The 16589-nt window shown below is 54.3% G+C and overlaps 2 protein-coding genes across 4 annotated transcripts in view; one reads left to right on the plus strand and one right to left on the minus strand.

Moving 5' to 3' along the window:
• Positions 1–16589, plus strand: part of LOC137143264 (zinc finger protein 436-like) — a 604313-nt gene that overhangs the window by 309824 nt on the left and 277900 nt on the right. The gene's annotated exons all lie outside the window — the stretch shown is intronic.
• Positions 1789–13249, minus strand: LOC137143275 (zinc finger protein ZFP2-like). 3 transcript variants are annotated; one of them, XM_067532988.1, is made up of 4 exons: positions 12404–12983; positions 10837–11056; positions 8520–9776; positions 1789–2887 (listed from the first exon to the last, which is right to left on the minus strand). In XM_067532988.1, the coding sequence occupies exons 2-4, from the start codon at positions 10973–10975 to the stop codon at positions 2172–2174; spliced, it is 2112 nt and encodes a 703-aa protein (XP_067389089.1). In that variant the 5' UTR covers positions 10976–11056; positions 12404–12983; the 3' UTR covers positions 1789–2171. The 3 variants fall into 3 exon arrangements, with proteins under 3 accessions (XP_067389089.1, XP_067389086.1, XP_067389087.1); XM_067532985.1 differs by lacking the exons at positions 1789–2887; positions 12404–12983 and adding an exon at positions 13134–13249 and having other exon boundaries at positions 6956–9776; XM_067532986.1 differs by lacking the exon at positions 1789–2887 and having other exon boundaries at positions 6956–9773.

Genomic DNA, 16589 nt, shown 5'->3' on the forward strand with positions numbered 1-16589 from the left:
AGACAGCCAGGGTGCTGAGCCTCCAGGATGTGCAGGGGCCACGCTTGAAGCTGTACAAACCTGCCCCCAACAGAGCCAGCAACCTGAGGTCCATGTGGGTTATGTGGCTGCTAATCAGCGGCACCCCATTGGCAGCAGCGCTGAGCATCCCCCTAACATCTGCAAGGGCTGCCAGCACACAGCAGAACAGCCCTCACTGGGGTTTATCCCAGGGCCTTCCCTTCCACATCACAACACACTGCCACTTGAGGTGCAGTAATGCCACTTGCAGACAGCCATAGCAAACTGTTATCTTCCATGTAGAGCAGGCCCCTGTGCAGAGCCACCAGCACTAATGAATTCAAAGCTTTCGGGAGGAGAGGACAGCCCAGCCCAGCTCTCTCCTCTTTGAGCCAAGCAGCAGCAGCAGCAGGTTGTTATCCTTTCGGGACGACTGCCCATGCCCATCAGCTCTGAATGGAGTCACCCCTTTGCTGGTAGCAGCAGTGGGTTGTTATCCACTACACAGGCCAGCTGCCAGAGGGAGGCGTTGCATGTATGAAAGCACAGGTGCCAGCCCACAGGGAATGGTTAGAGGCCCCTGAGATGGGGCAGAGAGGATTCTTCAATTGCTATTAGCTGGAGGGGCATGTGTTTCACTGCTTATCTAGGCTGCACTGGACACTCAGCTGGGTCCCTCAGCCCCCACGCCAACAAAATACTCCCCCAGCTGGGTCCCTCACCTCTGCCCCCACTTCAGTCAAACCCCAACCAAGATCAGGGCCCCCATTGTGCCAGGCGCTGCACAGTCACCGACTGAGATCCGGGCCTCTGTTGTGTTGTATGAGGAGCATACCAGAAAAGCCAGCACGTAGGGTGACTGATTTCAGCCAAGGGGCCAATTCCCAGTCGTTACCACATTACACTGAAAAACAGACCAGATCCAAAATTACTCAGGGAGTTAACAGGTTGGGAGGGGAGATTTGCATATCTCTCACCACCCTGGAAACGGAGCTAGATGGCTCCAGGGCCTCCCACTCTGTGAAAGCCCCAGTGCCTCTGGAAGAGGCATGCAGCTGCTCTGAACTCGTGTCTTTAGCACTCTGGGGAAGAGTGCTGTGTTCAATCCCTGGCTCTGGGAGGGGAGCAGGATTTAGTGGATTAGAGCAGGGGATGGATGCCAGGATTTGGAGGGTCGATCCCTGGCTCTGGGTGGGCTGTGGCACAGGGTGCAGACAGTGCTTTCTTCCTCGCCAGCAGCTGGATTTTGTCCTTCCTTGGGGCTGGTATTTCCTCTAGGATAAAAGCTGTTGTGCTCGCCATCTGGATTTCAAGCAGATTGATGGTGAAATGGCCAGGAGGGTTTTGTGAGAGGGGAAAAACATCTGGTATTCTCACTTAGATACAAAGTTGCACGGGTAGCTGAGCTCATTTACGCCACTAGGCAGTGATTCTCAACCTTTCCCAACTACTGGACCCCTTTCAGGAGTCTGATTTGTCTCGTGCACCCCCAAGTTTCACCTCACTTGCAAACTACTTGCTTGCAAAAATCAGACATAAAAAAGCAAAAGTGTCACAGCCCACTAAAAATTACTCACTTTCTCATTGCTACCATATAATTACAAAATAAACCAATTGGAATATAAATATTGTACTTGTATTTCAGTGTATAGTACACAGAGCAGTATAAACACATCAGTGACTGTGGAACTTTAGTTTGTACTGACTTCGCTAGTGCTTTTGATGCGGTCTGTTGTAAATGTAGGCAAATATCTAGCTGAGCTGATGTACTCCCTGGAAGACCTCTGCCTAGCCCCACATTGAGAATCACTGCACTAGGGGACAGCAGGGATCCACACACATAGCCCCGATTCTCTCCAGCAAGTGGAAGCGATGCACACACATGCACACACACACAAGCGTACACACACACACAAGCGTACTTACTTTACACCCTTTATTAATAAAGTCCCCTGCTCCCCTCTCCAGCAAATAACTCCCCCCAGGGAGCCTGTTCAGTCCATGCCCCCCATCTCTTCGCAACATGTCCATGTGGAGTCCAGTTGAGCTGTCCATGCTGTGGGGGAGTCCCTGGTGTCTGACAGGGTCTGACCTCTAACCCCAGGCATCCCAATGTTTGCTGAGGGGCAGGTCTCCCCCCTCTCCGGCATGACGTCTGACCCCGGCAGTCCCTAAGCCACATGGCTCATCTGCATCTGCTCAGCCAGGCCTGGGGCAGGGCGGTGGAGGGCCTGGTGCTGCAGCAGGTTGGATCTCTGGGTGAACGCTTTCCCGCACTGGGAGCACTGGTAGGGCCGCTCGCCTGTGTGGACACGCCGGTGCTGGGCAAGGTGGGAGCTCCAGTTGAAGCCCTTCCCGCAGTCCGGGCAGCGGTGGGATTTCTGGCCCGTGTGCAGAGAGCGGTGCTGGGTCAGGTGCTTGCCATGGCGGAAGCTGCGCCCGCACTCTGGGCACGGATAGGGTCTCTCTGCCGTGTGGGTGCGCAGGTGTTGCAGCAGGTTGGAGCTGTCGCCGAAGCCCTTCCCGCACTGGGTGCAGACGAAGGGGCGCTCGCCAGTGTGGGTGCGCCGGTGCTGCAGCAGGTTGGAGCGCTGGCTGAAGGCCTTGCCGCACTGGGGGCAGGGGAAGGGGCGCTCGCCAGTGTGGGTGCGCCGGTGTTGCGCCAGGTGGGCGTTGTGGCGGAAGCCGCGCCCACAGTCAGGGCAGCCGTAAGGTTTCTCCTCGGTGTGGGTGCGCCAGTGCTGCGCCAGGTTGGAGCTCTGGTAGAAGCTCTTCCCGCATTCCCCGCACTTGTAGGGCTTCTCGCCCGTGTGGATCCGTTGGTGCCGGATCAGGAGGGTGCTGCGGGCAAAGCTCTTCCCGCACTCAGGGCACTGGTAGGGCCGGCCTGCTGCACCCTGACTCTGCCCCTGCTCGGGGCTCTGGGACGTCCCAAATGGCTCCACTCCCACAGACTCTGCCTGCTGGTGGCTCTCCTCTGTCCTGGCACCTGCTGGGAGAGAGAGAGAAAATCCAGCAGGGCCTTGTTCTACGCATGGGGAAAGAAGGAGTGGCAAAGGGGTTTGTCGCTGAGCAGAAAAACCTGATGGACAGGAAGCAAATCCCCCAAAACCCTTCCCCGGAGGGGAGAGGATGGGCTGGGTCTGCCCCCAACATCCCAGCTGAGCCCCTAGAGAAAGGCTGGGAGAGGGCTCCTGCCAGGGGTGGGAGCAGGGAGTGATGCCTGCCATGAGGACAGGGACCTGCTGGGGACGCTACTGAGCGAGAGGAGACCGAGCTGGGTGCGGGGCTCCCGCTGGCTGTGCTGGGATCCCAGCTTTTCCTCTTCACTCCCGGCCAGTCCCTGAGCTGGGGTTGCTCATTCCTCACCTGTGCGGGCGCCTCCAGGGATGTCTCTTTCCCCGGCGCCCTGGAGATCCGGGTCCCTCGGCTCGTCCCCTCGCTCCATCCAGGAGATCGCGGCTGGGTCGGGGTCAGGTGATCCAGCTCAGGGGATGGAAACAGGCGGGACGGCGCTGGGTGAACTCTCCCCCCAGCACTCAGGGCAGGGAGCACGCCCTGATTTTAACCCCAGCTCGGCTCTCTGCAGGGGGGGGAGACAGGATCTGCATTGTGGGGTGAGAGTCTCTGTGCTGCCGGGCCTGGAGGCTGCCGGGCTGATCCCCTAGAAATCGGAGGGGTTAAGGGAAAGAGTCCTGAGCTGAAAGTGCTCTAGGCACTTCAGAGCCGCCCAGCTCCTGATCCCCGAGGGGCAGCAGCTCCTCACCCAGCGAGATCAGAGTCTGGTCATTCGCCTGCATGACGTCCCTGCAGAGCTGCCGCTGCCCTTCTCCCTGGAACCTCCACTCCTCCCGGGAGACACACACAGCCAGCCCCTTGCACCTCACCAGCGCCTGGAACCACAAGGGAAGGGTTCCCACTCAGGCTCCAGCACCTGCCGCTCTGCGAGTCTGTGCAGGAACGAAAGGGGTGGGAACAGGAGAGGGCTGGGATCCTGTCCCACTTTTAGTTCTGTCCCCTTTGCAAAGGACTCTGGGAAATGTAGTTTCCCTTCGCAATGCATCATGGGCAGGGCTGGACATTTAAGTTCTTTGGGGCACGCAGGGTGGAGAGTTCAGATCCACCTCCTCTTGCATATTCATGATGGGTTGGGGAGCTGTAAATCTCTGTCCCAGATGGAGCTGGGCAGGGTCACTCCGGGACGGGAGGCAGAAGTGAGAGCAAAGTGACTGTCCAAAGCATCAGGGGCACCAGCTCTGATCCAGCCCCAGGGCAGGGGGACTGCCTAGCTCAATGGTGGGAAATGGGACATGGGACCTTTCCCCTCTAAGGGCTGCTGCCCCTCTACTGGTTGCATAATGCACTACTAGAGCCTCTTTCGTTGAGAGTGTTTGACGCATAATCAGGCTGATGTGATTGCAGAGCCATTGGCCATTACCTTTGAAAAACTTGTGGCGATCGGGGAGGTCCCAGACAACTGGAAAAAGGCAAATATAGTGCCCATCTTCAAAACAGGGAAGAAGGAGGATTCAGGAAACTACAGCCTCACTTCAGTTCCCAGAAAAATCATGGAGCAGGTCCTCAAGGAGTCTATTTTGAGGCACTTGGAGGAGACGAAGGTGATCAGGAACAGTCAGCATGGATTTGCCAAGGGCAAGTCATGCCTGACCAACCTGATTGCCTTCTATGATGAAATGACTGGCTCTGTGGATGTGGGGAAAGCAGTGGATGTGATGTACCTTGACTTTAGCAAAGCTTTTGATACGGGCTCCCACAGTATTCTTGCCCGCAAGTTAAAGAAGTATGGGTTGGATGAATGGACTATAAGGTGGTTAGGAAGCTGGCTGGATCATTGGGCTTAGTGGGTAGCAATCAATGGCTCAATGTCTAGGTGGCAGCCAGTAACAAGTGGAGTGCCCCAGGGGTTGGTGCTGGGGCTGGTTTTGTTCAACATCTTCATTAATGGCCTGGAGGGTGATTGCACCCTCAGCAAGTTTGCAAATGACACTAAGCTAAGGGGAGTGGTAGATATCCTGGAGGATAGGGATAGGATACAGAGTGATCTAGGCAAATTGGAGGATTGGGCCAAAATAAATCTAATGAGGTTCAACAAGGACAAGTGCAGAGTCCTGCTGTAAGGACGGAAGAATCCCATGCACAGCTACAGACTGGGACTGACTGGTTAGGCAGCAGTTCTGCAGAAAAGGACCTGGGGGTTACAGTGGATAAGAAGCTGGATATGAGTCAGCAGTGTGCCCTGGTTGCCAAGAAGGCTAATGGCATATTGGGGCTGCATTAGGAGGAGCATTGCCAGCAGATCGAGGGAAGTGATTATTCCCCTCTATTCGGCATTGGTGAGGCTGCATTTGGAGTATTGTGTCCAGTTTTGGGTCCCGCACTACAAAAAGGATGTGGACATATTGGAATGAGTCCAGCGAAGGGCAACAAAATTGATTAGGGGGCTGGAGCACAAGACTTATGAGGCGAGGCTGAGGGAACTGGGCTTATTTAGTCTGCAGAAGAGAAGAGTGAGGGGGGGAATTGATAGCATTCTTCAACTACCTGAAGGGGGGTTCCAGGGAGATGGAGCTAGGCTGTTCTCAGTGGTAGTGGATGACAGAACAAGGAGCAATGGTCTCAAGTTGCCATGGGGGTGGTCTAGGTTGGATATTAGGAAAAAATGTTATTGGGAGGATGGTGAAGCACTAGAATGGGTTACTCAGGGAGGTGGTGGAATCTCCAGACGTTTTTAAGGCTGGGCTTGACAAAGCTCTGCCTGGGATGATTTAGTTGGGGTTAGTCCTGCTTTGAGCAGGGGGTTGGATTAGATGTCCTCCTGGTGTCCCTTCCAATCCTAATCTTCTATGATGGGGAAGCACCCTGCTAAACCTCAGCAGGAGGCAGACAAAGCGTGTATGAGGGAGGGCATTCCTCCCCTATGGATGTAACCTCTGGGGGAAGGGCCTTCTCTACCCAGGGCACTCTGGAGGAAAACCCACACCCATATCTAGGGGACCAGAGATCCAGACATCTCGTGAAAGTATGCAATAGCAATTTACATATTTGGTTAATATGCATTTAGTTATTTGCATACTATAGATTCCCTTTTCCCTCTCCTCATTTCTGTTTGGCTCTGCTCACCCATGTTTTCCTCCAGGACCAGCCCCTTCCCCCCACTCCACCATGGGCTCCATGACCATAGAACACTGATCCCCACAGCCAGCCTGAGGCCATAGCTGGAGTGGCTGCCAGCATTGGTCCACTCTATCATGTCATCCAGTGCACTAGCATTGTCTATGGCTGCAGGCCACCTGGGTGAAACTTTAGGGCAGGGTCTCTATGGTTAGTCTGCCAGGCACCCTCAAGGAGTCTAATAACCATAGAGACAGTTTTCTCCACCTGCCTTTAGCCATAGGAATATGGTTAGTGTGACCACCTATGTAGAACCGATCTAGCCGTTACTACCCATAGCTCTATGGTTATGGGTTGGGGAATTAGGATCTAGGGCAGAGCCAGGGCTAGGCATAAGCAGACTAAGCAATTGCTTAGGATATCTGGGTGTGTGTGCACGCACTCATTTTTTATGATAAGAACTTGCCTGTTTTAGTATGGTCGGGGAGGGGGGATATTCCTGCTTAGGGCCTCCAATGGGCTAGCACCAGTCCTTATCTACAGCCGTGTTTCTCCATCTTTTTGATACCACAGACCGGATTGCTGCCTTCCTAAACTGAGTCTGGGAGCTATCAGGGACCAGCGCCGGTCCACAGACCAGTCACTGAAAAATACTGCTCTAGGAGCATGTTCCAGTCTACGAGTATGTCCGGGGAGTCTCCATTATTTTGTTTCCTGCAGGGGTTACACTCTGGGATGTCGTCCCAGCGTCTCGAGGGTTTGGAGTCCTGAAGGAGTCTGGGAGGTCACCTGCAGGTTGCTAGGATTTAGAGTCCTGAAGGGATTACACTGTGGGAGGACTGGCAAGGTCTCTATGATTCGGAGTCCCGGAGGGGGTTTACATGCTGGTGGAGCTGCTAGGGGTCTCTATGGTTTAAAATCCCAGAGAAGGTTTTATACTGGATCGGGGGAAGATGTCCCACAAGTGGCTATGATTTAACATCCTGGAGGGGGGTCTCCCAGGGATCTCTGTCAGAACAATCTGGCCCCCACCACAAAACTGGGAGCCTCCTGGCTCCTCTGGGAGCCCAAGCAGCTTCTGAGCTTCCCTGCAAGCAAAACAATATGTCCAGGGTCATTCTGACTCCCCCAGATGGGGTCCTCAGCACAGACATGGGGGGAGGCAAATCACAGGGGAAGGGAGTTTATTTCCTACAGATACAACTTGCTAACACAACAGAGACTCAGTCGGTCACAAAATCCAGCAGGGGAGCAGGATCCGGGCACCTGCTGGGAATGAGGAGTTTGGGCTGCAGTCACACAGACGTCTGGGAACCTCTCTGGCTGCTCCAGGCCCAGGAGGGGATGTTCCCGGGTGTCGTTGAGCTCCTGAACTAGCAGCTTCATGCACTGTGAAGAGAGTAGCCAGGCGCTGGAGACACTGCTGAGGAGAAGGAGACAGGCTGCCCCGTCTGGGCATGTCCATTTGTCCAGCCTCTCAGGGAGCAGCCCTTCTGGTACCCAGAAGTCTCTCACACACCCCCCCACAGCTCCTGAACCCCCTGACTCCTGAGAGAGGGGAAGGAGCAGAGAGCAGGGTCCAGAGCCAGTGAGATTCTGGAGAGTGAAGGGATGGTTGCCCCAGGACGGGCAAAGACATCAGGAGATAGGATGGGCCTGCAGGGGTTAATGATCCCTTCTGTGTGAGGGGTGGGGAAACAGGAGAGGGCCCCACCTCCAGCAGGGCCAGAATTCCCAGGGCACCAGGGAGAAACCAATCCTCCTTTCTCCAACATTCCCCCCAAACCACTTCTTCCACTAAGTCCCCATCTTGACCGAAACCTACTCCTCACGTTAACAACTAACCACCCGCTACATGAATTCTAAATAACGCCCCCCAGAACATACACGCCCCCACCCTCCTTCTGATACCATCCTCTTCAGATGAGCTTCTTTGTCATACATAGCACCCGTTGATGCTTTTCAGCCCCAGATCCCGAAGGAAGGCCAGCAGTGCCGGCCCCATTTCCCAGATGAGACACCTGAGGCACAGACAGGGGAAAAAGACTCAAGAGCACAAAAGCAAGTGCCAGAGCTGGGGGTAGGACCCAGGAGTCCTGTCTCCTGGCCTCTCTTGCTCTCACCACTAGACCCCACCCCCCTTTCAGAGCTGGTGTAGCACCCAAGTGTTCTTACTCCCGGCTCCTCCAACCCACTAGACCCTACTCCCTGCCCACGGAATTCAGGAGTCCTGGTTCCCAGCCCCTTCCCAGCACAAATTCACTCTTCTCCCAGGGACCTCCCCCCCCCCCCCCTTGGGGTTCCCGTGTCCTCTCCTATTCAGCTGAGGTATTTCTGGATGTGTACAAGCGGGCCAGCCCCTCCCCAGGCAGGGCCGGCGTCTGCACGGTGCGTGCGCCGGTGCTGGCGCAGGTTGGAGCTGAGGCTGAAGGCTTTGCCGCACTGCAGGCAGGCAAAGGGCTTCTCGCCGGTGTGGGTGCGGTGATGCTGCAGGAGGGCCGAGCTCTGGGCGAAGGCCTTGCCACACTCAGTGCAGTGGTAGGGCCGGTGCCCGCGGTGGCTGCGCTGGTGCTGCATGAGGTTGGAGCTCTGGCTGAAGCGTTTGCCGCACTCGGTGCAGGGGTAGGGCCGCTCCCCCTTGTGGCTGCGCTGGTGCTTGACCAGGGTGGAGGAGACGCTGAAGCTCTTGCCGCACTCGGGACAGCGGTAGGGCCGTTCACCTGTGTGGGTGCGCCGGTGCTTCGCCAGGTCAGCACTCTGGCTGAAGCCGCGCCCGCACTCGGCGCAGGCAAAGGGCTTCTCCCCTGTGTGCACCCGCCGGTGGGTCACCAGGTGCGAACTCTTGCCGAAAACCTTACCGCACACCCCGCACGGGTGGGCCTTGGGGGTAGCCGGGGGGCGGTGGTGGCTTTTGCGGTGCTGCGCAAGGGCTGAGTTGAGGGGGAAGCAGCGCCCGCAGGCTCCGCAGCGGTAGGGCCGGCGCTCCGTGTGCTCCCGCACGTGCTGCACGAAGTCCAGGCTCAGGGCGAAGGCCCGGCCGCAGTCGGGACACTTGTAGGGTGGCTCGCAGCGGTGGGTGCGGCAGTGCTGGCGCAGGTGGGAGCTCTCGGCGAAGGCCTTGCCGCACTCGCTGCACTTGTAGGGCCGCTCGCCCGTGTGCGTGCGCTGGTGGCGGATCAGGTGGGAGCTGAGCGTGAAGCTCTTCCCGCACTCGGTGCACTTGTAGGGCCGCTCCCCGGTGTGGATGCGCTGGTGCTGGCTGAGGTTCGAGCCGCGGCTGAAGCTCTTCCCACAGTCGGGGCATTTGTAGGGTCTCTCCCCCGTGTGGGTGCGCTGGTGGCGCGTCAGCAGCGAGCTCTGGCTGAAGGCCTTGCCGCACTCGCCGCACTTGTAGGGGCGCTCCCCGGTGTGGATGCGCTGGTGCCGGATGAGGTGGGAGCTCTGGTGGAAGCTCTTCCCGCACTCGGGACATTTGTAGGGCTTCTCACCCATGTGGGCGCGCTGGTGCACCAGGATCTCCTGCAGAGGGCTCTCGCACACGGTCTCCCAGTCGGGCCGGCCATCTACTTGCTTGGGGCTCCCGTGTGGCTCGGCTCCCAGTGGCCCTTCCCGCAGGGGATCTTTCTCCTTGCTCCTGGCGCCTGCTGCGGGAGAGAGAGAGAATCCAGACAGGGCTCCTTCCCTGTGTAGGAGGGGCGGGGGGCAGCAAAGGGAGCAGAACACCTGATGGGCAGGAAGCAAATCCCCCCCCCAACCCTTCACAAGAAGGGAGAAGAGAAGCCACGTCTGCCCCAGTGGCCTGACTGCCATAGGAGAGCCACAGCTGCTGCCCTGCCAACTCAGAGTGGGATCTGGCCTGCTTGGCCCCTGAATGGAAGACACACACCCCCACCCAGGCCCAGTAGCTGATGGGTATGTGCGGGGTTCTGCTACTGCCCAGAGACCACAACCCCCCTGGGTTTCTCCTCCCTGGCTCCGCCCTTATGTGCTGGGGCCCTGTGAACCCGGCTGTCTTAGAACTATCACAGCTGACCTTCAGCAAAGAGACTCTCCCCCTGGTAGGGCAGATCGGGCTGTGCCCAGAGAGATGCCAGGGCTGGTACAGGCCTGGGCAGCTGGGGCAGAGCTGGCCCTGCTCTAAGGCACCATCCGTGTCCATAGAGATGGGGCCTCAAGTGTGAGTCACCCCACCTGCCCCCCCATTACCACAGAGACAAGGCCTAGCGTACAAGTTTCCCTGGCCTGCCCATACCTTAGAGATGGGGGCCTAGAACACCTGCCCCCCCAGTAACCAGAGAGATGGGGCCTACACTCTTCCATAGCTCCCCATCCCATCTCTATGGAAACAGAACTGGGGGTCATTGCTCAGGGAGATGCTGCTGGAGAGATTGTAGGGTTCTCAGTGGGGTTCCCCACCACTCATGGGGGGGGGAGCAGAAAGAGGCAATGCTGAGCACTGGGGCATGTGAGAGGAGAGGCAGCTGACCCCACAGGTTGCCAAAGTTGGAGCCCCAATACCCCGCTTCCTCCCCACAGCTAGGGATGTTGCTCATGGCTCACACAGTAAAAGGGATGGGGGAGGGCAAAAAGGGTAGGGGGAATGAAAAAGGGATGGGGAGTGTAAAACAGAACCGGGGGGGGGGGGCTCCCAATTTTCACCTTCACTCCCAGACAATCTCTGAGCCAGTCTCTCTCATTCCTCACCTGTGCAGGCGCCTCTTGGGATCTCTCTTTCATCATCACCCTGAGGATCCGGGGCACACGGCTCTTCCCTTCGCTCCATCCGGGAGATCACAGCAAGGTCAGGGAATCCTGCTGCAGGGCCAGGCATGATCCCAGTCATGTGGAGGAAGTTGCTGAATTCAAACACATCTGTAGGTTTTCCCTTCTCATCCACTGTTAGCACCTTACTTCCAGAGGGACCCTTAACCAAGAGCTTAATTAAGATAGGACCTTATCATTGCATCACCATCACTCAACACCCCTGAGCCTGATACTTGGCATTACGACAATTTACAACCATAGGATGATGCTTTAGTCCCAGCTGATTCCACTTTCATGCCCCAGCTCTACAGCTGCCCCAGCTCCCCTTCATTTAATCACTTCTGAATTGAGATAGGCTAGGCATAGCATAGAGATGAAACCAGAGATTGGCATGATGCATTCAGTGCCCAGAATGCACAACTGGCAGCAGAACCGGAGTTTTCACTAAGGGGAAAAAACGTTTCTAGCTCTGACATGCACACAGGAAATCTGGAAGACATGATCCAACATCTGCCTGTGTCTGCAGAGAGCCTGAGTTGAATACTTGGAGGCAGCTTACGTCGACCTAACTCTGTAAACGGCTACACTAAAATGTGGCTCCCACTGACGTAACTCGCCCACTACATGGACTTCACTCCACCTCCGCAAGAGGTGCAGTGCTTAAGTCGATGTAGGTAGGTCGCCGCAGTGTCAGTGTAGACGCTGTTGCTTACATCAACCACTGCTTTCTTTTGGAAACCACCCCACAACGGCAATTAAATCGGTGCAAGCACTCCTAGTGGGGATGCACACCGCCAGCCTCAGGAAACCGAATCAATTACTGTGGGGGCCATCAATCATCGTAACTTCATTTTGTAGTGGAGACTTGCCCTGAAAATGCACGGATTGCCTCCACACTTCGCCATGGGCGCGTCAACTCTGAAACCTAATGACGACGGGGTAGCTGTTAAAGTCATTGAGCTGCAGCTCCCAGCTCAGGCATTCATCTCAAACCATCCCCCTGGGGGCTCAAACCTCCACCTGGGCCCTCTCCAGCCCCGACCCCCACACACAATGTCAATTCCAGAGGACTAATGCCATCAACGCAGAAACCATGGGTGCCTGGACAGCCAAAGGGTGAGGAGATTAAAAGCCGGATGTGACCCACCCCATCCCCTGGACCCTTGGGTACCAGTTCTGCCCCATTCATTAAAGGTCCGAGGGCATCATTTCATTAAAACAAAGCTCCCCTAAAAATGTCCAGCTGGAACTTGAGGGCCACGTGCCAAGGGGGAGCTGTGCTGGGGGAGGGGGATTGCAACCGGCTCCCAGGGGCCCCCGGCTCCTGTGCCCCCTCACTTGTCCCTTTAAGATCTTCCCGGGGCTTAGCATGGTTCCCATCAGCAGCCCCGCCCCGCCACCCCAGACCTGGCTGGGCTCAGCTGCCCAAAGCTCCGCGGGCTGCCCAGGGCGGGGGCGTCTCCCCGATCCCGCCCCCCTGCGGCTCCGGCTCCGGCCCCCTCCTCACCGCGGCCGCTTCCTCCAGGCGGCGATTTCCTGCCTCGGCTGCTGTTTCTCTCTCTCCCTCCCCGGGGCCGCCTCTGGCTGCGAGTCTCGGGGTCTCCCCGGCGCCCCGCTCCCCGCCCGGCCGGGGCGATCCCCCCGCGGGGCCGGGGACACTGGCCCCTGAGGCACGGGCTCTTTGTGTGTCCCTGCCAGCTGCCAGCCAGCCAGCCGGCCGGGCGGGCGGTGGGGGTGGCTGGGAACAGGAAGGTCCCTGCCTTATTCCGTCCCCTCCTTGCTCTAGTTCCTGATTCCTCGAGGAATCGCCCGATTTGGGGGTCTGCGAGCGCGGCCCCTTTCACTCAGCAGCGGCCTCTCTCCCCCTCCCCCGAGAAGAGAGCCACGGCATGGGGGGGGGCTCGTTAGCACGTGCCCCGAAACCTACGGATCTTTGCACCACCAGCTCCTGCGGCCAGCGGCAGGGTCACTGGGTCTGGGCAGGAGGCAGGGGTGGGGGCTCAGTGAGAGGCGCCCTCCCCTCACAGTCAGGGCTGGGCGAGCTCCACCGCGGGGCTGTAGTTTCTCCCTGCAGCGGCTCCCCTCCTCCGGGCGGTCTGAGGCACTGCATAAGCCGCTCCCAGCTCAGCTAGAGGTGCTGAAAAGTGGGGCAATCCTGAGCGTTTCATCTGTAGCCAGTTGGTTCACAGAGCAGCAGAGACCAGCTGGAGCCTAGCAGGAGACCCGCCGTCACTCACCTTAGATGTTGCTCAAGCACTGCTGCGTAGGGTCCATCCCCAGCTCTAGGAAGGGAGAGGGGTCTAGTGGGTAGGGTGCGGGGGGGGAGGTTGGAGTCAGGACTGCTGGGTTCTTAGATGCCTGTATGCTAATGCCAGACGTGGGGAATACCCAGGAAAGAACTAGAAATATTAGTGAATAATCACACTGACGTCATTAACATCACAGTGACTTGGTGGGATCATTCACGTGACTGGAGTATTGGTATAGACAGGTATGGCTTGTTCAGGAAGGACAAGCAGGGAGAAAAAGGGAGGATGTGTTGCCTTGTCTATCAAACACATATACACTAACACTGAGATTGAGGATATCACAGACGTTGAAAGTCTCTGGGAAAGAATAAAAGGAGTAAAATATAAGGGTGATGTCATAGCAGGGGGTCTACAAGCGACCACCTAACCAGGAAAAAGAGGTGGACGAAGCTTTTTTAAAACTAACAAAAGCACAAGACTTAGGGCATACCTACACTTAAAACACTGCATCAGTGCAGCTGCACCACTGTAGTGCTTTAATGAAAATGCTCTAAAATGACAGGAGAGAGCTCGCCCTTTGTTGTAGTTAATCCACCTTCCTGAAATATGGCAACTATGGTGGCAGGAGATTTTTTGACATGCCAAGTGACTCAGTTATACTGATATAGGTCTGTAGGGTAGACCAGATCTTAATGGTGATGGGGGACTTCAACTACACAGACAGCTGAGGGGAAAATAATACAGCGGGGCACAAATGATCCAACAAGTTCTTGGAATGCGCTGGACACAACTTTTATTACAGAAGGTGGAGAAAATAACTAGGGGAGAAGCTGTCCTAGACTGGATTCTGACAAATAGGGAGGAACTGGTTGAGAATTTGAAGGTGGGAGGCAGCTTGGGTCAAAGTGATCATGAATAGATAGAGTTCATGATTCTAAGGAATGGTAGGAGGGAAAACAGCAGAATAAAGTCAATGGACTTCAAGAAGGCAGCTGTTAGCAAACTCAAAGAATTGGTAGGTAAGAGCCCACAAGAAGCAAGTCTAAGGGAAACAAATTCAGGGGAGTTGGCAGTTTTGTAAAGAAACAGTGTTAAGAGCAAACTATCCCCATCCTTAGGAGAGAAGGAAGTATGATAAGAGATTACTCTGGCTTAACCAGATCTTCAAAGACCTGAAACTCAAAAACGGGTCATACAAAAAGTGGAAATGAAGTAAAAATTACAAAGGATGACCATTAAAGAAAAAAGGAAAGGGAAAGAAAAAGAAAGCGCATAGGGACAAAGTTACAAAGTCCAAGGCACAAGATTAAACTAGCTAGGGGCATAAAGAGTAACAAGAAAACATTTTACAAATACATTAGAAGACGACGATCAAAGACAGGACACACCTATAACTCAGGGAAGAGGGAAAGACAATAACAGAAAAATACAGCAATGGCCAAAATATTAAAGGTCCTGCAGGGATCTGTCCTGGGTCCAATTCTATTCAATATTTTCGTAAAGGATTTGGATAATGGCACAGAGAGTACACTTAGAAAGTTTGCGGATGATACCAATCTGGGCGGGGTTGCAAGCACTTTGGAAGACAGAATTAGAATTCAAAATGATCTCAACAAACTGGAGAAATAATCAAATAAATAGAATGAAATTCAATAAGGCAAATGCAAAGTACTATGCTTAGGAAGGAAAAATCAGTTGCACAAATACAAAATGGAACTCTTCAAAATGAGAAGTAACTGCTTAGGAAGAAGTACTGCAGACCAGGATCTGGGAGTTGTAGAGGATCACAAACTAATTATGAGTCAACAATGTAACACTGTTGCAAAAAAAGCAAACATCATTTTGAGATGTATTTGCAGGAGTATTGTAAGATGAGAGAAGTATTTCTTCCACTCTACTCAGCATTCATAAGGCCTCAACTGGAGTACTGTGCCCGGTTCCAGGCACCACACTTTGGGAAAGATGTGGACAAATTGGAGAAAGTCTAGAAGAGCAACAAAAATGATTAAAGGTCTAGAAAACATGACCTATGAGGAAAAACTGAAAAAAACTTTTTTTTCTGGAGAAGACTGAAGGGGGACATAATAATCTTCAAGTTATAAAGAGGAGGGTGACAAATTGTTCTCCGTATATACTAAGGACAGGACAAGAGTAATGGGCTTACAGTGCAGCAAGGGAGATTTAAATTAGACATTAGGAAAAACGGCCTAACTGTAAGGGTAGGTACAAGCACTGGAACAAGTTGTCACACTGGCTGGATTGGAGGGAAGGGGGGGCATTTGTTTAACATCAATATGTCAAAATCATAATAATTCATGTGAGATATGCCATGTCAGGTACTGTTAGAAAGACTATAATGTGCTTAGTAAGATGATGTTTATGTTCAGTGTTATATGTGAGATGGAAGTTATGGATACATTTGACATATCAGCATTTCAAATTGTGCTGTCTGGGTAACGACTCAGACAGGATGGCTGCAGAACAATAGCCTGCTTAATGGCCCATTAAGACATTCCCAGGTGCAAGCGACCCAGGGGGAGAAGCCAGGGATATACCTGATGAGCCATCAGGACTTGCCCATTTGACTTTGGACCACTTGCCCATGTGACCCTGGACTCCATTTTGGTTCCTGTGAAATTCCATAGGCAGCATACCTGATGAGGCACTAGGACTGGCCCATGTGGCTCTGGACTCCATCTTAGTTCCTGTAAAACTCCACAAACAGCATGGCCAGGGCCAGGAGGTATATAAGGCAAAGGCCTGGGGAATCCATTTTGTATTTCAGTCGGGATTCAGCTTCAACTACCTCTGGATCAGCTCATCTACAACTGAACTGAAGCTGTGAAACAAAGGACTGAGACCCATCCAGGTATTGGATGTACACCAGAGGGACTATACAAGCCTGCAAACTCCACAATTCTAGAAATCTGATGTATATGGACTTTCCAATCATTTGTATGTATCTGATTACTTTAATCCTTTAACATTTCTCTCATAGTTTGTTTCCTGTTTTATAATAAACCTTTAGTTTCAGTTACTAAAGTATTGGCTGGCAGCGTGGTATTCTGTGTAAGATCCAAACTTATATTGAACTGGTACTGTGGCTGACCCTTTGGGGTCAGGAGGAACCTTTTTAGTAAAGAGCATGGAGTATAAATAACTGATCTCTTTACTGGACCTAGTGGCTGATTGGGAGCCAGAGACTGGAATACAGTGAAGGGGGCTGTGTGTATTTTTATTTTGGCTTCTTATAACCAGTGTGGGGGATCAGAAGCAGTTTGTGGCTGGTTGGGAAGCCTGACTTCAGTGTCACCCACTAGTATTGGAAGAATCTGCTCTCCTTTTACAGCCTGCCCTGACCTTGGCATTTTCAGGTGGCTACCCTAGGCACGGACGGGTCACACAGGTTACCAAGGGCGGTTGTGGAATCTCATCACTGGAGGT

The sequence above is a fragment of the Emydura macquarii genome, unplaced genomic scaffold (assembly GCF_026122565.2).
Source record: "Emydura macquarii macquarii isolate MOO-44397 ecotype Brisbane River unplaced genomic scaffold, CSIRO-AGI_Emac_v2 contig_3305, whole genome shotgun sequence".
Taxonomy (NCBI): domain Eukaryota; kingdom Metazoa; phylum Chordata; order Testudines; family Chelidae; genus Emydura; species Emydura macquarii.